Genomic DNA, 23,483 nt, shown 5'->3' on the forward strand with positions numbered 1-23,483 from the left:
CGACCACCATTCTCTCTCTCTCTCTCTCTCTCAACTTTACATATACAATGCAGATAGATAATTCAAGATATTGCATATGCAGATTAAATGCCATGTAAACATTTTAAGACATTGAGTTTATAAACAAAATGACGTGTGGATACTGTTGGAAACATTGAGTCTATAGACAAAATGATTTGTTTTCTTCAAGACATTAATCCACAAAATGAGTATGAGTATCAGACATTTTTCAGGTTATTTAATTTATAATTATTATCATATTTATTAAATGAAATTATATATCTTACTGTAATATTTCAAAACCATTTACAAACTTTTGTGGACTGTTGTGGCATTGAAAGACAACTATGTATATTCGTCATAATATTATTATAATCCCATCATATAAATTAATTAATTTTATTGATAATTCAATAATTATTAGGAGACTTTCATAGACATATGTTGACATTAATGTACAATTAGCGAATATTTTTATTATAATATTGTTATTATCTTAACATAAGCAATAAGATGTTTTTACTGATACTAGGGTATATCCCGTGGCCCAGGGACGAACAATTGTATCAATCAAACAGTCACCCGATTTTCCATATTTATTATTGATATATTCTGGATACTCTAAATGAATTATTTTATTGAGAAATAAAATTTCAATTTCTTTTTTAACCCTTGCAATTCATCTTCTTACATTAAATATTTTATTTCTAAGAAACACAGTTATTTTTTTTTTAAAATAAATTATCTTATTTCTAAAAAGGGCTAATTTTAAATTTTGAGAAGAGCTTCTATACAATATCTTTTATTAAAAAAAGGATGTTATTTACATTATGTTATTATTTGAAACAATCTATTTTCACTTTTTAAAATAACTTGTTGGACATTAATGTACATCTAGTGGATGTTGTTATTATTATTATTATTATTATTATTATTATTATTATTATTATTATTATTATTATTATTTGTTAGGGTTTTTTAGTATATGACTTCCATTTATTTAGCTATATTAGGACTACACCCCTAAAAACATTTTCGTTTAGGCTAACCCCCAAAACCCATTTTTCCGTCAAATAGCCGTTATGTGAGGGGCGTGCGGGTCACATGCTCGATCTCTGAACAAAATACCCCCGCCCAAATCCCACGGTTACAAACATTTTTAGTATATGACCTCCATTTATTTAGCTATATTAGGACCACACCCAAACCAAAATACCATTTGGAGCTTCACAACCACCTATTTTTCAAGTATCTTCTTCCTCTCAACCATCAACTTCACAATCTGCAATACATAGGGAAGGTTGTCTAACCTACTTTGGGAGGAAACCAACTAGACGTATTGGTCATGTGTTTAGCCCATCCAAGAACGTGATGGATTTTATACACGCGTTTTATATGTCACGACAGGAATCGGTCGACTAACACTTGCTTCTGCTTTCCAACATATCCAAAGATTTCCAAATGAAAGTGAATGACATGTCTTGGGTTTGAGTTTTATAAAGGATGAGTTATGACCGTTGGAAGGGGTGAAGGGCAATCTGGGAATGATATTCTAACTGAAGGATATGTCTTTTCGGTGTGAAGGAATATCCTTCGACCAAGATGGCAATGCGTGCAATTTGACGGATAGGATAACAATGACCTTATACGGAGATCATCTAGTCCAGTCGAATTAGGGATCGTAATCACTTGGGTAATCTGCGGCTAACCTAGACCGGATCTTACAATGAGTTACACAGAGAGTGGTGGCTTGAACGGAGAGAATTGACTAGTGGGACCTTGACAATAAATGGATTAGATCCAGTCTGAAAGGCCCAAAAAGATAAATAAAATCGGGTCAGAAAGGGAGGCCCGGAAAGGCTAAAGAGTCGGTCATGTGATGGCCGACCAGGAGCAATAAGTTGGCCATGTGATGACCGGCTAGGGTGATTGGGACGGTCAGGTCAAACTCATTAATGGGTACTCTGGCAACCTAGTGTTAGACATATTAGATGTCTAAGATTCCGCAAACAACATTAGGAGACACCATAACCCAACACCAACAACTACAAAAAAGGGGGATTAAATTAAGACCCTTCATCATGTTACTTACCTTCCAAAGTAGGTTAGGTAATCTTCCTTATTTACTACAGGTTGTTAAGTTGATGGCTGAGAGGAAGAAGATACTTGAGAAATAGGTGGTTGTGAAGCTCCAAATGGTATTTTGGTCGGGGGTGTAGTCCCAATATAGCTAAATAAATTGGAGTCTTATACTAAAAATGTTTCTAACCGTGGGATTCAGACGGGGATATTTTGGTCTGACATCGAGCATGTGACTCGCGCACCCCTCACATAACGGCCATTTGACGGAAAAATGGGCTTTGAGGGTTAACGCCTAAACGAAAATGTTTTAGGGGTATAGTCCTAATAAAGCTAAATAAATGGGGGTCATATACTAAAAATGTTTCTAACCGTGGGATTCAGACGGGGATATTGGTCTGAGATCGAGCATGTGACTTGCACGCCCCTCACATAACGGCTATTTGACGGGAAAATGGACTTTGGGAGTTAACGCCTAAACGAAATTGTTTTTAGGGGTATAGTCCTAATATAACTAAATAAATTGGGGACATATACTAAAAAAAAACCCTTATAATTATTTGTAATTACTTTTAATATCTCCCTTGGTCAAAATGTCACAAATGTATTCCATATTTTGGACCACATTCTTTCTTATTAAAATGTTCATGAAACTAAATTTTCTTCAAATGTTAGTGATCAAGTGTCTTAAACCTGACCCCAAACACTAAAGGACATTTGAAGTGTCCCCAACAAATGGCTTAGATTAGGAATTGTTTGAAACACTTCAAACCAATACTCGAGACATTGAACGACATTTGATATATCGCCAACCAGTCCATTAAACATTGGAGGACAAGTTTCCTCTTGTTATTACTATTATCATTATTAGTAATTACTTTTATTATCCCCCTTAATCAAAATGTCACAAATATCTTCCACATTTTGGCACATTCTCTCAAAGATCTCTCAAAGTTTACTCTAAATAACATACTAAAATGTATTCATATGTCCATGGAAATAAAATTTCTTCAAATATTTGTGATCTAGTGTCTCAAACCAATGGCCCGGGCATTAAAGGACATTTGAAGTGTCCCAAACGAAGGCCTGCTTACTGGGAATCATTTCCAACACCTCAAACCAATATTCTAGATATTGAATGACATTTGATATATCGCCAACCAATGCCTCAGATGGTGGAAGGCATTTCATACCTCAACAACTAAAGCCCCAGACATTGGTGGACAACTGCCATAGTTCCAGTAGTAACATTAGCTAATGACAATATATTGTTTTCCAGTATCATCATCCCAATGGATGTGCATCTCCTCTGCAATTTAAGATGTGGGAGGATAAATATCTAGTAGCTGCAAGTTACCTACCTTACCATGTAAAGTTGGATACTTGGATCTCTGTAATGTTTATACCATCTTCACAATGTACCCATGTCATGTGAATATGTGATGTAAATGATGTATACATCCTTCAAGAATTTTTTTCCTTTTAAAACAATATACTACTTAAAACAGCTCAAGTAACCTCGCAAATTATAAACGAACAACTATAACTGCCAGATGTATGAAATGTAATGACTAAAAGAACTAAGAATGGATAGAAAAACTATAGCTATAATTTCACCATCTCTGCCAAAGAAGTTCTATAAACTAGCAAATACAAATTTCCTTACATGTTTTGCCACTTCTCAAAAAACAAAGAAGCTAATTTGCATTGTTACGTTTGGCTTTTATGGGCAAGCCATTCTTCATTGAAATAACATAGACAAAGTTGACAAGGTTTGGTGATTTATACAAGATTTAGTTGGGGTACGTTAGACCCTGAGGATCACTTTTATGGCATCTGTAGTCAGACAGCCCTTACTTTGAGCTTTGCATCTGTAAGAGAATGTAACGGGATCTTTGGGCTTGAAGGACGAGGACTGAACTTCTGAATCAAAAGCTTGAAACATGGCAGAAGCACAACATAGAGTGTAGCGAAGATGAAAGGTGAAGCCACGAGCCACCCTAGCAACTGCCACAATCACAAGGATTCAGTCTGAAATTTATGAGTGTGTGTGTGTGTGTGTGTGTGTGTGTGTGTGGGCGTGTTTGTGTGTGCGTGCGTGTGCGTGTGTGTGTGTGTGATAGAGAGAGAGAGGTACCGCATGTAGAACGCTAAGTAGGACTTCTCGAGAAGCTTGACCGGTTAACACCTTCTTCAATGCATCAGAGGTTAGTGGGAAATGAGAACCTCCAGAAATGAGTTCACCTAACCTCAGAAAGGGAACCACAAGACTACAAAGAAATAACAACGAATAATTATAGTAAACATAAAAGCTTTTATGTCCATTACATTAATAAGTTAGATATTTCGTGTCATACAAAGCGCACTTGCTCATAAGCTCACATGGTAACCAATATACTCTCAAGAGTGAACTGAAACATCAAACAAATGCTCAATTCTTGAGTACTGCCCATTTACGCATTTGTGGTCCAACTTTATCTTCGTAACATTCTAAACCCACATTTTCATATGTCCTCTCTCTCTCTCTCACACACATACACACACACACACACACACACACACACACACACACACACACACACACACACACATTATCAACAACATATTTAACAAATCCAATTTGATTTTGGATTTGAAAAGGTACCACTCACTATTTTGAAATCGTACCCATATAGGGGTCCTTTCATCTAGACTAAATTACGTTATAGTTTTCAGATGAAGGAACTAAAAGTAAGCAACAAAACTAATTAATATGAACTCAAAATTTTAATTCAACATGACAATTTAAAAGCATTTTCCCGTCTTGTACAGCCTAGTAACATGAGATGCTAAATAGAGGTGGCATTTCATAAACATTTTGTTTTTCTCTTTTTCGATGACAATATGAACTTGTTTCTCTAATAAGTAGAACTAGAACTTTGACTGTGATAAATTACCTCAACTCTATTGGAGCCGAAACAAAATTAGCGAGCATAACACTTGGAGCATGGCAACGAGATCGAAGCAATGCAATAGCCATCCCACAGAGAAACACGGTAACTCCTGATAAAGCAATCACCACCTCAAATTCACTACCATAAGGTATAGATGAATATACTAATATACTATGTAATATAAGCATTCCATATCAGTTGGTTTCTCGTAGTTTTCAGCGTGTTGACATACGGGCCCACATGTCCAACACTTGTGGAAATATGGAGATTCAATGGGTACTTCCACATAATAACACGAGACTTCATATACGTATATATATATATATATACACCCGTGTTGTGCGTTGTTTCCCTACTCACTGTGTCCAAAACCCACTGCTCGAGCTGAATACCAACAAAGGCACTCCCAACAATGTTATATAACTTAGGTTTATAAGTTGTAACTTTGAAAGTTGAGTTTCAGAACTATGGATTCATGGAGGGCAAAACCAAGTAGACGATTATCATCTATGAATCAAGACCAGTTACAATGTTGTTAAGCTTGTTACTACATAGTACACAGAAAAGCAGTAGATTATGTCCATAACCCTTCCAAAATTTTGGGAAGAACCAACATTTCTAGATTCAAACCTAGATGATTTGTGCTAACTTTCTTCTAGTAAACAGTTAAATTGACTATTCATAGAAATGGGTAATCCTTATCATTTGAAATGAATCAATAATAAAAAGTAATAAAGAGATCCAAACCAAAGATGGGAAAGATTCCCAAAGTAATTCCAAGAGCCACAGAAAATGCCAATTCCTTTGGCTCTGCTCCTCTACCCACAAACACAAAAACAAATTCAATCTTTTTTCAGAAACTAAGTTAGTAATTATAATCATTAATCACAAAAGAACAGATTGAACCAATTATTGTTGTAAAATGAGTCCGAACAAGCAATACCTTCGAATTATTTGAAGAAGAGGATCGACAATCTTCTTGTTGAGCCAGGGGAGTAATTTAGGAACCCTCATTTTTCCTCGATCAATCAGTTTTTGGGGTTTCAGTTGATGATCAAACTAGGGTTTCTTTTAAGAAACTATTTTCATGAATTCTGTAATAGATCGAGTTAACATTAATTATTTCGTCCTCGAAAGTTTATATAGAAATTAAAAGCACTGGATTAGTTCTTGTTAATTACGGAGAAAGAGAGAGAGTGAGTGAGATTTCTGCAATGACAGTTCACAGGACTTGGATGAGCAACCGGTATGAGTTTGGTTCACTGACTTGTGGTGTGGGTGATACAATACACTGTCGCGACGGCTTATGAGTCTCGTGTTTAACCCCTAATACTAGTTTTTAATGGAGTTTACACTGAATGATGTAGAATTTTGACTTTAACCCCTAAGACTAATTAGTAATCAGCCCTGGTGGGCGGCTCGAAAGTCGAAAACGACCATGATTTTCGTTCAAATTCACTCTAGAGAGGAAATTTTAGTTGTTGATAACCGATTGCGGTATGTTTTCGGCAAAAATGTGAAGGGAATGTTAAACATCGAGAGATAGGGAGAGTGAACAAGTGATTGTTGTTGAGTCAAATATTGGTCAGTTTTGATCTATCAATAAGCCTAGAGATTGACATGAACGACAGGTGTCAGATCCCTATATAATGTTCGAGTGAGCCTTTTATAAGGCCATTAGAGAAGTTGACACGAAAGGATTATTCTACTTGAGGCTAACTCTAACTTAAGAGATTTTTGGGAAGTAGACATGAGTCTCCTAGGACCCTGAACCTCTGTCATAACATGACCCCTAGATTAGGGCGGTATGTGAAAGTAAGCTCCACACTTTGAACTTTGCCCTACCTAATTGAAATACACAGAAGATAGAGAAAGAAATGGAGATAGAGAGAGAGAGAACGATAAAGAGAGGAGGAGAAAGAGATAGAAAGGGGAGAGATTGAGGAGAAGGAGGTGGTCGGCGGTCAAAAATTGTGGTGGTGGTCGGCGGTCGAAAATCATGGTGGTGGTCGGAACTGTGGTGGGGGAGGGGAGGTGATGAGAAAGAGTTAGAAAAATTCAATCAAGTTAATACGTGGGTTGAAAATAAAGATGTCATTTAAGTCGATCTTGATTGACTAAGTTTTTATTCCTACGAGATTTTTTTTATGCCTCAAAGCCACGACCATAACTTTAGGTAAATTCTTGTATGGTCTGTCATTTTTCCAACAAAGTATTGTTAGAATCAGAGTCGATTTTGGATCTGTTTGAATTGTCAAACTCAGAAACGGAGCATGCCATTGTGTTCATCTCATCGAGTTCTTAAGTTTAGAGCCAAGAATCACTCAAATCCAGTTCCGGATGAATCAGATATTCAAGTCTGGAGTTTAGGCGAGCATTGGTTAAGTTAGGGACCAAATAACAATAAAGAAATGTTGGTTTGGGGTGCAAGTACCGCATGTCCAGATCGGACGAATCGCGTTAAGTCGCACCCATCTAAGGGACGCGCGAAGATCCCTTTGGGATCGTGGTAGGACGTTGAAGGAGATGTCCTTCGACCAAAGTTGCAATGCGAGCAATTTGTCGGATAGGACAATTGATGAAGGAGATCATGATCATCAAGTCCGCATGATTTAGGGTTGTAGTGTTTAGCTAGAAACAAACTAGGATCGTCGAATCACGAAGCGATTCGCGACTAACTTCGTCCGAATCCCACATCGGGATACACAAAGTGTGTCAACTTGATCGGAAGATATGACTAGAGGAATGAGACATATATGAATGGGTAAGAACCATAGATATGTCCAAAAGGCCTAAAATAAGTTTAGGCAAAGATTGTACAAAAGACCCAAAGAAGAAGAATTTGGGTCGGGCACCAAAAGGGATATTTTGAGCCCAAAAGAGGACTACCCATGCTTGGACGTGTTCCCCTATAAGGGCCAGCCAGATCTTCCCAAGAGGGGCATGTTGTGGTCGGCCAAGAGAGATGGAAGGAGAAAATAGCAACTAGTTGCTATTTTGACTGTTCCCTAAACCTTATTCAAAAGGGATTTTTAGGAAACCCAATTAGGGTTGTACTTTAACTTAGGGTTCTATATATGTCTCTTGAGAATTGAATAAGGTGTGGAAAATTCTCAAGAAGCTTTCTAGCTCTACAACATCAAGTAGAGATAGAAAGAGAGATAATTCCCAATACTATTTATCTAGTCAAAGAAAAAGTGTTCTTCAATCTAACCACCATTGAAGTTCTAGCTAACAACAAGGTGGGAGATTAAGGTGATTGCTCAGTGTCCCAAGTAAATGAGTTATAATTGGAGTTCTTGTTCTTCTCAAAAGCGATTGGAAAGGTTTGAGGGAAAACTAGCGATTAAGGTAATCTTCAAACTAGTTAACTTAGTTATAATCATTAGCTTATGCATGAGATCCTGGGGATACTAATGTTAGACATAAAATGTCTGAGATCCTGCTACCGACATTAGGAGACTCCATAATCCAACAGTGGCGTCAGAGCCTCTTGCACGTAGCTAGTTTTTCCAAAGTTTTAGACCAATATATGCTTCTTTAGATAGATAGTTGTGTCTAAAAGTGTTTTAGGCATCTCAAGTTGATTAGTTTTGAATATGATTTAAAGTTATTCAAGTTGATTTCAAAAAGTTCAATTTTGATCTATTTCGATTTTGAAAAGTTTTTCAAAAGAGTTGTTTTTATCAATTTTAGAAGTTGTTTAAAACCAAAATTTGGGGGTTTTTAAAAGTTTATACAGCAACGGAACAACAACTTATGGAAGCACAAGAAAAAAAATGGAAGTTGCCAAAGTTCTGGTCGGACGCGTCTTGGATGCGTCTCGATCTGCTGACAGAGACCGTCTCAAACTTCTTGTCCGAGACGGTAGCGTCTCGGGTTTAAGGGCGCGGACGCGGCCCAGGCAAACCCTAGTGTGTCTCGGAATTAGCCTGAGACGCAATGGGACTTCACTTGACGCGTATGGGACGGCCTGGGACGTCTCGGTCTTGGTCGAGACGTCCAAGAAGGCTCGGCCTTGGCCCAGACACGTCTAGGACACGTCTGGCCCATAGGCTAGCGTCCTGGCCTAGGGTCAGGACGCGTCCGAGCCCAGACCGAGACTCAGATGCGTCTAGCCTATGTCTAGACGCGTCTGGTCTCGGTCAGACCGTGCTTAGGTGCGACCCAAGCTGTTGGCCTTGAGCCGAACCATGCTTGGACCAGACCGAGGCCATTGGGTCGGGCAAACCTATTGGTCCTTGACCAAGGCTTCTCCCGGACCATTCCGAGTTGACCAAGGACTCCGGGCCGAGATTTTTTGGGTCTTGACCCGAGCGGCAGTTTTTCCGACGAAAGTCCGGTTTGTCTCCCGGTTCTACCCAAATCTTACCGAAATGGGTTAGATTTTTCTCCCATTAGAGACTCTTATTGAAACCTAATTTGAGTGAGACTCCTATTAGGGTTTCTCTATATAAGGGTCATTAGAGTTCATAAAAAGGGTTGGATTTTTCTCATGAGAAAACTTCATCTCTCTCACAGTATACAGCTAAGTGAAGAGAGGGGGTTTTAGAGAAAAAGCTCTCAATCTATCTATGGAGTCAAAAGAAGAATGGTTCTTCTTGTCATCCTTCAATGAAGTTCTAGTAGACAACAAAGAAGGGAGATCAAGTTATTTACTCGGTGTCTCAAGTAGAGGAGCGACAATTGAAGCTCTCATATTCTTCGGGATAAAGTCATTGGAATCTTATTCGGGAAAGCGAATCCAGGTATTCTTCTTTCAGTTCCTAGGTCATTATTTGTTCATGCATATGATCCTCGATAACTACTGTTAATCATATGATGATTGAGATTCCGCTTACAACATTAGTTAGATGATTATGTGTATTATATACATACAAAACCTACACCTACACCATGATTCAACAACTTAGGGACTTGTTCCAAAAGCGGTCGAGATTGGAGAGGTTTGAAATCTCCAGGACATTACTAAACATGTGCCTCGAGAACGGAAAACCAGTAGGTCCTCGTGTACGACAAATGGTTAGGCTAAATGCCAAGTTAGGAAAGCTGAGTTTTCCTTATAGTCAAGAATCGACTACTGATACCATCCTTCATTCCCTCCATAGTGGTTTCAATCAATTTAAGACGAACTACAACATGACTGGATAGGACAAGACATTGGAGGAACTTCATGCGACGCTTCAGACATCCGAACAGAATGTAGCGATAGTGAAACATAAGAAAGAGGTTTTTAAGGGTTCAAGAAAGGTAGAAAATAGAAGAAGAAACCGACGTCCATAGGAAAAGGCAAACAAGTTGCTAAATCCAAGGACAAAGGTCCTCCTCCTGACACCAAATGTTTCTACTGCGATGGCAAAGGACATTGGAAGAGAAACTGCCCTAAGTTCCTGGAGGACAAAAAGAACGGAATAGTGATTTCCGATTCGGGTATAAACAATGACACTATTGATTTGACAAATACTGTAATATCCCACTATGGTATGACATACTTAATGCTTTTATCATTACGAATGAACATGAGCGACTGGGAACGGAGTATTCGGCTAAAGAAGAAAAGATCCAAGAGGGAGCAAAAGCCAAGCTTGCTAAGGATCCTGAAAGGGATCGAAGTCTTCTTTAGGCACTAGTCTAGATTAATTTTAATTTTCTTGTTGAACATCATCTTTATACTAAATATTATGGAGAGTCAATAAAGAATTTTATTTCTATATTGAGATGTTACTAAGTGCTGAATCAACAATTTATACCGACAAATTCCAACTTGATTATAACTGTAAAAGAGACACATCACCGAATCGAATGATTTAACATCATAAGGTACATATGGCTCATAAAACAAAAGGATAAGGACAAAGTGTCCAAAACAATCAAGAACGCTTCATGAAAGAAAAACGTTTTCTTTCAAACAAAGCGATGAATCGATTGATAAGAAAAAAGAATCTTGAGTCAAACACAGAGGTTGATCGTTACTTCTAACCTATCCAAATTGGAGAGTCCAAAAGGATAAAGTTGAAGTCTATAGATAAAGCCCTGTCCTCCAAAAACACTATGTCTATACCGCAACTTCCTACACAAAACCAAATCCGCCTAAAAGCTAAGCTTATGTAAAAAGGTTTTACAAAGGTACAAAATTAGCTAGTCTGACGCACTTTCTTAAAAAGAAATTTAGACTTTTCCACAACTGATCAGAGAACAAAGTGGTTGTTGCTCATGATGGTTGATGATGCATAAAATGTCCAGATGTTGACTAACGTCCGAAGAGTCAAAGATCGGACCAGAAGTCTTTTAGAACAACTCGGCTTAAGGCAGTAGGACAACTAAAACCCCTGATGGTCCTCCACACATTCCCCTAACTGGGAGGTCGGCCAGAAGAATCCAGCTCTGCACAAAACGCCCCCGGCATGGATAGATCAGCCCTGGGATCTCTAAAGGAATAAGGGGGATCTCCACAGGTTCAACCCATATCTTACGCCCAGAACTGGGGAGATATCAGCGCTGCGCGACCTAACAACTTAATCCCAGACTTTCTACAAAGATCTCAGTCGGCCTCACATCTGAAGTGTTTAAGCCCGGTTGGACTCCACGTATCTAAAGGAAGAAACTTCTCCTTTAGAGTCTATCACTCCGGCAAGATATCAACGAAGTATTCTTGAACTTAGGAACTTTCCCTTATCAAAGATTCGGGATAGACTCGAAGAGAAACCCTAGATACGCAAAAGAGGTAACTTCTATTACAGTTTGACGACTGCCGCCTAACCACCACCACTAATCACAGTCGGCCTACCTTCGCCGATAAAAGGCCCCCCACATCGTCCTTCAAAGGACACGACCTCCAGAGGGAAAAACACATTCTCTCTCTCTAAATCACGATCTCTTCATACGAAGAAGGATCGCCCCCAAAAACAGAGTTCTCATAACTCGCCCCCAAAAGGATCAATCAATATTCATTCTTTTACTGCAAAGAGCACCCTGACTGTCTTGAGCGTCGGAGCGGTTTTCGAACCCTTTGCAGGTTCCCCCCCCCCCTCGGGAACAGAGGAACATGAACAAGGATCCGGGAGCTAGAGCAAGGAGTCAGGAGCTGGAGCAAGGAGCGAGGAGCGGAGAAACAGAGCCAGAGCAGAGGAGCAAAATAGAGGAGCAGAAACGAGCAGAGAAGCAGAGCTGAACAGAGGAATCTCTCCTCTCCAAACAGGATATACCATCATAACGGAGGTTGTCATGCATCAACTCCCTTTTTCATGCTGATTTAACTGGGAGCCAATTTTCGACATCAGCAATGGTATTCTTTTAATAATTAGTGTTTCGTTAATTATCAGAGGAATAAGTTGGAGAAAAGTACGAGTCGAATTAGTTCGACCATCAGAGGAGTCATGAGAAAGTCATGGAAAAAGTACAGGTCGAATAAGTTTGACCAAAAGCAACAAACTGTTAAGAAGATTGAAATCTTACCCATAGAAGATAAAAGTCATAGACCTGCGCAGAGAACTCTCAAGTAGTTGAAATTTTTTCAAACAAAAATATATCTCAAAAGTTGAGAGTATTCGAAAGTGTTGTTCGTAAGCCCTTAAGGTCACAATAGCTTATCTAACAAGTTCAAAAGATTGAAATCTTACCCATAGAAGATAAAAGTCATAGACCTGCGCAAAGACGGAAACCAACTCTGTATTTTGGGTTGAAGCCAAAATATCATGGAATCTATATTTCATCAAGTTTTAGAACTTGATAATTAGTCAGTGGAGTAAAACCCATTCGACGAAATTAGTTTTTCCAAAGAATAAAACTGAGAAGGATGGAAACATTAGAGTTTCCCAAAACTAGACAATGAGATAAAGATCACAAGTTCATACCATGAGACTATGAACGAAATCCTTTTCAGTCTAAGTTTTGTCTGTACTAACATAGAAAGTCAAAACCATATTTCCTAATAAGATTATGAAACTAAAAGGTTAACGACTTTAGAAGTTAGTAAGACACGTATGCTACGGACGTCGATGGACTAATACAGACAAGAGTTGGAATCTTCGGTTCGACAAGGCAATCAAAAAGTTTGATTTCTAAGGAATGAAGAAAATCTTGAATCTCGGAATTCAAGAAGATAAGTGGGGGTAACAATTTTTTTAGGTCCGGTATGCAGAAAACATACCAAGATTGAGAACAACATAGAGATGTTTAACAACTAACTCAATAAAGGACCACACACAAAATGATGAAATGCTTTTGGGCGTTAAAGATCTATAAACATAGATCGAATGGATGATAGGATTAAGTTAGAAACTTGACACGCTAAGATTCTTAAAATCCGAACTCGGAAAACTCTACAAAAGAAATTGGACCCAAATCTCATGAGATAGATCTCAGCAAGACTCGAACTCTAGTAGGCATTGATGAGCAAGCGCACATGGGAAACATTTAGAATATAAAATCGGTCATGTAGGACATGATTAGCATTTAAACATCTCGAATACTAGCGTATAAACAAACGTCAACATCTGAATTCAGGTTAGATAATTTGAAACTAAACTAAAGAACATCCTAGAAAGGTTTTAGGTTAGAAGTAGTACAAAATTTGAACATGTCACACATTGCAAACTTCCAGACATGGAGGGAAAGTAGGTCGGAAAGTGTTTTCGAGCCGAGAACTATTGCAGACTCTACAAACGAAAGAATATAATTGAAATTTAAGAAGTTTTAGTACTAGTAAAGAAACTAGAAATTATCAAAGAAAATTGAAGTTAAGTTCAATTAATTTATATTTAGCAAAGTTTAACCGGATTACATCCGTTGACAACTAAACTGTCACCTAAGACGAAGTATGGATGAATTCATACATAAGTCTAAGTCATTAGGTATATTCTGGAAATAACATTGACTGGTAAATTGAGTGAGTAAAGGAGTTTAAGGAATGGGCTCAAATTTATAAACTCTTGTTATCGGAAATAAATTAGTTATTTCGTCATCTAAATTTAGTTTAGTATTTAAACGACAGTCCAAAGATAATAAAATATTCCAAATAGGTTTGTCAGATACGTGATCTTATGAAAGAACCCCTATTAAGTGAACTTGGAATTATTTCATTATAATCTCTCTGTTCCAGGTCATTGCATGGACAACAATGACTTACGAAGACTAACACGTGAAATCGACGTTATAGCATTGTTTCATGGGTTATGTGAATAAGGTATTCGAGTCGACTACGTGGGTGTATTATTAGGAATATAGACTGGATAACCCACAAATGAGAATTACATCAATAGTGACGAACGTCAAATACGTCTCATTGACAAAGTTGGAGAGATTTCTCATAACATGAGTGCTTCACTCATCTTATGTAAGGAATGTTTGGCTTCAATATCGTTAAACGTCATGCCGTAAAAAGAGGTTATAAAGGCGATCACTGGGTCATGCATGATAGACATGAAGTTGAGTGGGAGTATAAAAATGGATTGGGTCATCCTAATTAAATTAGGAAAAGTATTTTGAGGTCGTTGGATGAGTACGTAGCAACTGAAAATGCGTGACCACGCTCGAATGAATTAAGTAGTTAATAATTTATTTTGACAGTTGTACTCGGGATCAAGAAAGTCTGAAAGATGTAACGTGTCAGATGGGATACAAATTGACACGGGAATCGAGCATTGCAATTGTCCTAAGTACAAGCGGGACACTAAAGGAGATGTCCTTCGACCAAAGATGCAATGCGAGCAATTTTTTAGATAGGACAATTGATGAAAGAGATCATCAAGTCCGGGTGATTTAGGGGTCGTAGTGTTTAGCTAGAAACCAACTAAGATCGTCGAATCACGAAGCGATTCGCGGCTAACTTCGTCCGAATCCTACATCGTATAACACAAAGAGTGTCAACTTGATCGGAAGATATGACTAGAGGAATGAGACATATATGGATGGGTAACAGTAACACCTATAGATATGTCCAAAGGGCCTAAAGGAAGTTTAGGCAAAGATAGTACAAAAGCCCAAAGAAGGGGAATTTAGGTCGGGCACCAAAAGGGATATTTTGAGCCCAAAAGAGGACCGATGATGCTTGGTCGTGTGCCCCTATAGGGTCCGGCCAAATCTTCCCAAGAGGGGCATGTTGTGGTCGGCTAAGGGAGATGGAAGGAGAAAATAGCAACTAGTTGTTATTTTTTACTATTCCCTAAATCTATTCAAAAGAGTTTTTAGGAAACCTAATCAGGATCGTACTCTAACTTAGGGTTCTATATAATGTCACTTGAGACTTGAATAAGGTGTGAAAAATTCTCAAAAAGTTTTCTAGCTCTACAACATCAAATAGAGAAAGAAAGAGAGATAATTCTCAATAATATCTATTTAGTCAAAGAAGAAGTTTTCTTCAATCTAACCACCATTGGAGTTCTAGCTAACAATAAGGTGGAAGATCGAGGTGATTATTCTGTGTCCCAAGTAGAGGAGCTACAATTAGAGCTTTTGGTCTTTCTCAAAAGCGATTGGAAAGGTTCGAGGGAAAATTAGAGTTTAAAGTAATCTTCAAACTAGTTAACTTAGTTATAATCATTAGCTTATGCATGAGATCTTGAGGATACTGATGGGCCTAGAAAGTTTCCTAAATAGGTCACCACCCGCAAGTATACGGGCGTCAAGTGATAATTCCGGTAAGTCCGGTTCGTTCCTCAGAGACTAAGTCAATCTATTCTGACTCCTATAACTAATTTGGATTTTCTTAAGATTTTGATTTTCTTGCAATTTAAACAATAATACTAACAAAGACAAATAATAATGGTAAATGATTTTATGGGAGAAGTAGCCTAGGGTTTTGAATCCGTTACGATCAAACACATATATTCACTCAAATCTTATTTTTTCTTGTCTCACCTCGATTGATTCTCTACGATTCTAACTATTGCCTATCAACTATCAAGTATTCGTCATTAAAGAATCTAACCTAAATATGACGAATCAAGATGTACGAAGTATAGGTAATGAAAGATTCAAACACAATTTCAACATTCGCCTATTAACTAAGAAGCAGTAGTTATTAAAGATATACCTAAACATGACTAATCAAAATAGAAATATAAACGAAGAAGAACTTATGAATAATTTCGAAAATTTATCAATTGAATTTATCCTTCAAACTATTGAGATAATAAGTCAATATTCATGTAAAATGTTAACTTCATCTAACCCTAGACTAAAGAAACTTAGCTACTCATCACTAAAAAGATCATAATCTTGGTGAGATGAATAAAAATTAATAAAATAAGAGAGGGAGAAAGAATTGGCAAAGAAACAACCTTTTTTCTTGCAAATTTCCCTCTGCGCAGCCAAACAGACCCTTAGGGAATTGTATTTTCCTTCTGTTTTCCCAGAATTCTGCCAAACGCGCCCTCAGGGAAAACGATTTTCTCTTCTTCCCGGAAATGGATTTCCTCAGGGAAAATTATTTTCCTCGCCTGGTTTTTCTCTCTCTCTACTGTTTTCTCCTTCTTTCTCACTCTAAACCTTCTCTTTCTCTCTCTATAACAATAAGAAACTCTCTCTTTCTCCATATAACTGATGTGGCGTTAAAATACCACATTGAGATCACTTAACTTGGATAAGTTAGTTCGTTTCGGGTTTTATTTCTAATAATTTATGTATTTTTCTTGTTAGGAAGCTTATTGGGAGTTTGGCATTACATTCGGAATAAAACGAAGCAATTCGTCACATTTTCGTCTCATGTGGAAGAGATCGAAAGGAGAGGGAACCAGTGGTATTTTGGTCATTTTGTGAAATTTAGAGGTTAAATGGAAAGTGGAGCCAATGGTGAGTCCGACGGCGAAGACGGAAGTCGAATCGGAGTTCGGACGAAAAAGTTATGAAAGAAGGAAGTTGAGGGTCATTTTTGTCTTTTCTGAAAATTAGATGAAGTAGAGACAATTATGAAGGCACCTCCTTGGTTTCTAATGAGATACAAGGCCCAGCCCAAAAGTCTAAAGAAGAATAAAGAAATTATGTGAGCACCTCCTCTCTAGGGGTCAAAGTCAAAGTCTATGGAGGTGGTCAAGTTAAGGGTCTTAATTTTAGTAAAGGAAAAATAAAATAAAATAAAAGGAAAAAAAAAAAAGGCTGGGGGGACTTGATCTTCTTCAATTAGAAATTAGGGTTGGTGTGGGTGCTTGAGAGGGAAGCTAGAGAGAGAAAGGAGGAGGTTAGTCGCCGACCAAGCTTAGGCCGGCCAACACATTAGCCGGCCAAGCTTCGGCCGGCGTTACCAAGGTGAAGAACACAGCAGCCACTCGAGAAAGGAAGGAGCAGATCGGCTGGACAGAGAGGTCACCAGCTCGGGTTCTCCATTGGAGTAGCTCGGGACAGCAACTCAACTGCTCGGTTTTCCTGAAGGGTTTCCGGCACGGCACGGGAGCAGCTTCATCAGCAACCTAGAGGTGCACGAACAGCAGCTCGGGAAAAGGGACGAACAGCAGCTCGGGAAAAGGGACGAACAGCAGCTCGGGCCTCCATTAGAGCAGCACCCGCGACAGGAACTGACCGGGAACATCAACTGCACCTTGGTCGGCCAGCAGCTGCTCGGGTTTTCAAGCCCTAAACCAAAAGACCATCTTCTTGGCCGGAATTGAAAGTCACTTGTGATTGAAAACTTAGGGTTTTTACTGTCCATTCCATTGATTTGATGCTCCTTGTGTTTGATTGAGTTTTTGAGTTAATATATCTAGAGAGAAAAAGCTTAAGTGAAGCTTTCATGGTGGATTTTTCTTAAGGAAGAAGATGATACTGGTTGATAAGGGGAGGTCACGTTCTGCTGAGAGGACACCCATTGTTTATTGTTAAGAGGACCCCTGCATTCTGTTACAGGGAGATCGACAGCACTTCAACACATATATTTTCCGTCGATCTTAGTCTCGCGCCTCATCGGAATAGGGAGATTCTCACCTTAACTCGTGTCTTTCTTTGTTTTCTTCCCATTTATTATTTGTATCGCCATGTCTAGCTAGCTTTTGTAGTCGGATACTCGTGAAACATGTTTTGATGTGACAAAAGAGTTTTATTGCTTTTAATGATAAAATCTTCCGGGTTTTTAAACCGTTCATGGACTGGAATCTGAGTTAAACCAAGAGTTCGTTGACCTATCCAAGTAAATGGGTGAAGTTAACTAACTTTTTACGCTTATAAGATCATTAGTACTAGTCACTATCGACTTTGTGGATCGAAGTATCCCTCTCATTCGATTCTTGCTCGACTCTTCCCGAATCTCTCACCTTTAGTTTAGTTAGCCTTATTTGTTTATTTATTTGAAATCAATCCAACAACCCAACTTATTATCTTTTTGTTTTTAGTCTGAGTTAGTGACTGACACTTAGACCGGTGGGTTAGACTCTTTCGGTATTCGAATTACCCCTATCCTTGAGGATCGATCCCGGTCTTACCGGGTTATTACTTGACGCCCGTATACTTGCGGGTGGAGACCTTTTAGGGTAACCTTTTAGGCCCATCAAGTTTTTGGCGCCGCTGCCGGGGATAGGTTTAGTAGTTTGAATATTGTTTGTTTGTTTTGTTCATTAGTTTAGTGTTATTTGTTAACTTAGACGTCTTTCTTTATTTTCGTAGTTTCTTATCTTTTCTTTTTTCAGGTACCACTTTAAGAGATAGGCCCAAAAAACAGGAACATAGGAGCGAAGGGGAACAAAAGAATCAGAAAGGAATCGGAAGGAAGAACGAAACGAGAGGAGCATCCGCTAGTATCGTATTCTATCTCTTTCTTTCTTACTTGTGTGTGATTGGTTGGATAAGTTTTGCTTTGCATTGATAGCTTGTTTGTTAGTTCCTAGAGCATTGTGAGATCATGGCACGTTATTCTAACGGTTGGCCATTCCATGTTGATGATGATGATGACCTTGATCTGAGGAGTTCCATCACTACCCGACTTGGTATGACCTTCGGGGAATACCAGCAGATGAGTAGAAACGAGCCTGACCGACCTGGTATGACATTTGGGGATTATCAACGAATGTCTAGAAACGGTCCGATTAGTGGAGTAGACCAGAACCTGATCGATCTCGTATGACATTAGGAGAATACCGACAAATGTATAGAGATGGTCAAATTAGTGATGGATATGGTCTGACACCGAATATGTATGAGAGACCTTATAGTCCACACTATTTAGAGACCAATGATTTTAGAGACAGGTATGATCCTAATATGTACGATGAGAGTTATGCTCAAAAGTCGTCATTGAATTACACTAGTGAGCCTTATTATGAGGAGACTCTTGAAGAGTCCACGAGTCGTCTTAGAGAGATGATGTCACAATTTGCGACTCAAACGACGCAGGAGATTGAGTCATTGACTCAACAGGTAAAGATGCTTAAGTCACAGTTATTCGTCGACGAGGAAGGGGTTTCACCACCCCAAACTCAAGAGGGTACTAGGTACGATGACGAGGGTAATACGTCTAACCCTAGTACTAAGTTAAATGTCGATGAATTTACTGATAGTACCTTAGAGCCTGAACGGTCTGATGACCTTGTCGTCTTGTTTCCTCCACCAGTGTCGTCTCACCATGATAGGACTACATTAGACGTTGATGTTCAGGGTGATGGCTCTATGAGCAAGTTTGAGGATGACATGATTATGAACTATCCGATTTTTGACACTTGTAAGGAGTCAGTCTTAGATGCAATGCTAGGAAGGCTTGATATTATAACTGACTGCGAGGCTCCAGATGCCTTTGAGGATGTTGATGACTTAGTAGTTAGAGACATGTTGGATAGTTTGTCAGACTATTTACCTAAGGAAACCATGGACCTTGACTTGGTCCCCGAGCCTATTGCCTTACCCTTAGAGTCTAGTTCGACTTTCCACATGATCTCAAACTCGGTTGTTGATCCCTTTTGGGACATTTCAGACGTCTTTCCAAAGACGTCTATGGACGTAGTGGATATTCTGTCCACTAAGCTTCCAAATGATTTTTTGCCTTCGACTGATATTTTGACTCTTCACATGTATGTCGATCCTTTTGATGATTTCTTTGTTGTCGTTCCTTCTATTTATGCCTACTTAGTGGACTGTGCACCCACTAAGTTTGGGGATGGCTTGTTTTCTTTTATCGTCTCATGTGCACTTCATATCCTTTATCTTTTTGTGAGACGATTATCACCTGCATATAGCTTTCTTTGGGTTGACCCCCAAAATTTCCGTCTCTTATTGTATGATCTTTGACTGATTGAGATGGGTCTTGATGTTTGTAGGTATCATCTCTGGAAACCCTCCACGAGACAGAACTCGTGCTCTTGCGAAAGCAAGAGAATCAACGGCTAATTGCATAGCTCAATGCAATCGTGTTTACCCGCGTTAGTGGTCATTTTTATGGTCATGATCTTATGTACTTCATTCTCATATTTCTTGTTGATCATGGGAGCATTTCTTACTTGTTTTGCTTCTGAGGCATGGTTTGTTCCAAGTTTGGGGATAGCGACGAGCTCGACATCAACTTGGAACCTGTTCATACACGAGTCTCGGTAGTAGTATCTATTATCTCCTCCGGCTATGGTAATATCTTTCCATTCTTCTCTTTAAATTAATATGTCTTATCTTTTGGTGAGTATATGGTTGAAACATTGAGGACAATGTTAGTTTTAAGTTTGGGGATGGGGTATGACTTTTAGCCATGACCATGGGGTTTCAAAAGACAAGAGGGTTCAATAATTTGACCAAATTTGAAATTTTTTGGGTAGATATGATGTGACTTTAGTGGTATGCTTAAGTATGTTGATGCATGTGTTTCAGTTTTGGTGAATGTTATGCATGTTCTTAGTCTTTTCAATGAATGTTAAGTCCTTTAGTGTTTGTTTTCTGATCATATGAGTAGCATCCTAAGGAAAAAGAAACATTTCTAAGGGACCTAGAAAAGTCATTAGTGGAGACTTAAACCCATGTGAGATATCCGAGCCTTTATATTGTTTTCGAGTGTACTCTTCTGCGCTAACTCTTAGTAGAATGAAGAGCTACTCAACCTCGTAACTTTTCAAAGAGCTTAGACGATCTCATGAGCTCAACTTTCTTAGCCACTAGGAGTGACATCAAGATAGCGACCTTACTCTTGTAGTCCAGGAAACCCGATAATAGTGTCAACTTTAGGAAAACGGATACTCCTCCATCTGTTCATCATCTTACTCCCGAGAATGAAGGCATGATAGTTATAGAAATAAGAATGTGAAAGCAAAGTGCGAAAGAAGAAAAAGTTGTTTGTTGAGAATACTAGTGTTAGTATTTGTTTGTTATGAAAAAAAAAAAGTGAAAAAAAAGAAAAAAAAAAAGAGTTTATGTGTTATTTTATGCTTTTGATGTGTAAGTGTTGTGGGAAATAAAGTGTTCAAAGCAAAAAGCTAAGTTTAGTAGTTGTTTGAGCGTTCTTTTTATTGAAGGCGTCGACATTCTCGGGATTTCACTACTTTCATCTCATTACTTGTATCCGTTGACCTTTAGGAAGCATTGTTAGAGGGTATAGTGGGTGAGAAGGGTGAGTGAACTTCCCCATTCCATTTTAGTGGTTATTTCCATTCTTTAGAGATCATTTCGTTCTAAAACTTGTTATCCTCATTTGTTTTGTATGTGTTGAGTTTCTCTTTATTCCATGCTCACACATTAGAGTGAACCGTATTATCTATTTTTGAGTGATTTCATGTTTTTGAGTGTATGACCGTGAGGCTAAAGTCGAGGCGAAATGTACTAAGATAGGAATCGAGGTTTTGTAACTTTGAACTTAGATGATGCTCATTATGATTGGACACTCACATTTTCGGATGAGACTACTAGTGAGGATACTTTTAGCATATATATGCGTTTATCGATTTTGATTCGTTTCTTTAGCATGCTTGAGTGTGTCATTAGTTGTCATTATCTTATTTACATCGATGTTGAAATCTTTTCTGTCTTTGGAATCTTGAATTTTGTGGGTATATTCACTGGAAACCCTCACGAGACGACACTCGTCCACTAGGGGTAACCTAGGGGTTTAACGGCTTGTTGCATACGCTAAATGCAACCGGGATTCCTCCGAAAGTGAGTTAGGATTTTACTTTATTGTTTTGTTTTGTTTATTTGCTCGAGGACTAGCAAATTCTAAGTTTGGGGATGTTTGATGTGGCGTTAAAATACCACATTAAGATCACTTAACTTGGATAAGTTAGTTCGTTTCGGGTTTTATTTCCAATAATTTATGTATTTTTCTTGTTAGGAAGCTTATTGGGAGTTTGGCATTACATTCGGAATAAAACGAAGCAATTCGTCACATTTTCGTCTCATGTGGAAGAGATCGAAAGGAGAGGGAACCAGTGGTATTTTGGTCATTTTGTGAAATTTAGAGGTTAAATGGAAAGTGGAGCCAATGGTGAGTCCGACGGCGAAGACGGAAGTCGAATCGGAGTTCGGATGAAAAAGTTATGGAAGAAGGAAGTTGAGGGTCATTTTTGTCTTTTCTGAAAATTAGATGAAGTAGAGACAATTATGAAGGCACCTCCTTGGTTTCTAATGAGATACAAGGCCCAGCCCAAAAGTCTAAAGAAGAATAAAGAAATTCTGTGAGCACCTCCTCTCTAGGGGTCAAAGTCAAAGTCTATGGAGGTGGTCAAGTTAAGGGTCTTAATTTTAGTAAAGGAAAAATAAAATAAAAGGAAAAAAAAGGCTGGGGGGACTTGATCTTCTTCAATTAGAAATTAGGGTTGGTGTGGGTGCTTGAGAGGGAAGCTAGAGAGAGAAAAGAGGAGGTTAGTCGCCGGCCAAGCTTAGGCCGACCAACACATTAGCCGGCCAAGCTTCGGCCGGCGTTACCAAGGTGAAGAACACAACAGCCACTCGAGAAAGGAAGGAGCAGATCGGCTGGACAGAGAGGTCACCAGCTCGGGTTCTCCATTGGAGTAGCTCGGGACAGCAACTCAACTGCTCGGTTTTCCTGAAGGGTTTCCGGCACGGCACGGGAGCAGCTTCATCAGCAACCTAGAGGTGCACGAACAGCAGCTCGGGAAAAGGGACGAACAGCAGCTCGGACTCCTCTTTACAGCAGCTCGGGCCTCCATTAGAGCAGCACCCGCGACAGGAACTGACCGGGAACATCAACTGCACCTTGGTCGGCCAGCAGCTGCTCGGGTTTTCAAGCCCTAAACCAAAAGACCATCTTCTTGGCCGGAATTGAAAGTCACTTGTGATTGAAAACTTAGGGTTTTTACTGTCCATTCCATTGATTTGATGCTCCTTGTGTTTGATTGAGTTTTTGAGTTAATATATCTAGAGAGAGAAAGCTTAAGTGAAGCTTTCATGGTGGATTTTTCTTAAGGAAGAAGATGATACTGGCTGATAAGGGGAGGTCACGTTCTGCTGAGAGGGCACCCATTGTTTACTGTTAAGAGGACCCCTGCATTCTGTTACAGGGAGATCGACAGCACTTCAACACATATATTTTCCGTTGATCTTAGTCTCGCGCCTCATCGG

At 38.9% G+C, this 23,483-nt stretch overlaps 2 protein-coding genes across 2 annotated transcripts; one reads left to right on the forward strand and one right to left on the reverse strand.

Annotated features, from left to right (window-relative positions):
* Positions 1-3,666: 3,666 nt before the first annotated feature.
* Positions 3,667-6,292, reverse strand: LOC147567174 (uncharacterized). The gene is made up of 5 exons (XM_086653792.1): positions 5,956-6,292; positions 5,760-5,830; positions 5,016-5,121; positions 4,217-4,349; positions 3,667-4,086 (listed from the first exon to the last, which is right to left on the reverse strand). The coding sequence occupies exons 1-5, from the start codon at positions 6,024-6,026 to the stop codon at positions 3,922-3,924; spliced, it is 546 nt and encodes a 181-aa protein (XP_086509918.1). The 5' UTR covers positions 6,027-6,292; the 3' UTR covers positions 3,667-3,921.
* Positions 6,293-17,631: 11,339 nt separating this feature from the next.
* On the forward strand, positions 17,632-21,202 carry LOC147567175 (uncharacterized). The gene is made up of 2 exons (XM_086653793.1): positions 17,632-18,469; positions 18,523-21,202. Exon 2 carries the CDS (start codon positions 19,056-19,058, stop codon positions 20,214-20,216), a length of 1,161 nt encoding a protein of 386 aa, XP_086509919.1. The 5' UTR covers positions 17,632-18,469; positions 18,523-19,055; the 3' UTR covers positions 20,217-21,202.
* Positions 21,203-23,483: the final 2,281 nt, after the last annotated feature.

The sequence above is a fragment of the Eschscholzia californica genome, unplaced genomic scaffold (genome assembly GCF_041429995.1).
Source record: "Eschscholzia californica isolate CP2 unplaced genomic scaffold, dmEscCali1.0.p SCAF_1, whole genome shotgun sequence".
Classification (NCBI taxonomy): Eukaryota; Viridiplantae; Streptophyta; class Magnoliopsida; order Ranunculales; family Papaveraceae; genus Eschscholzia; species Eschscholzia californica.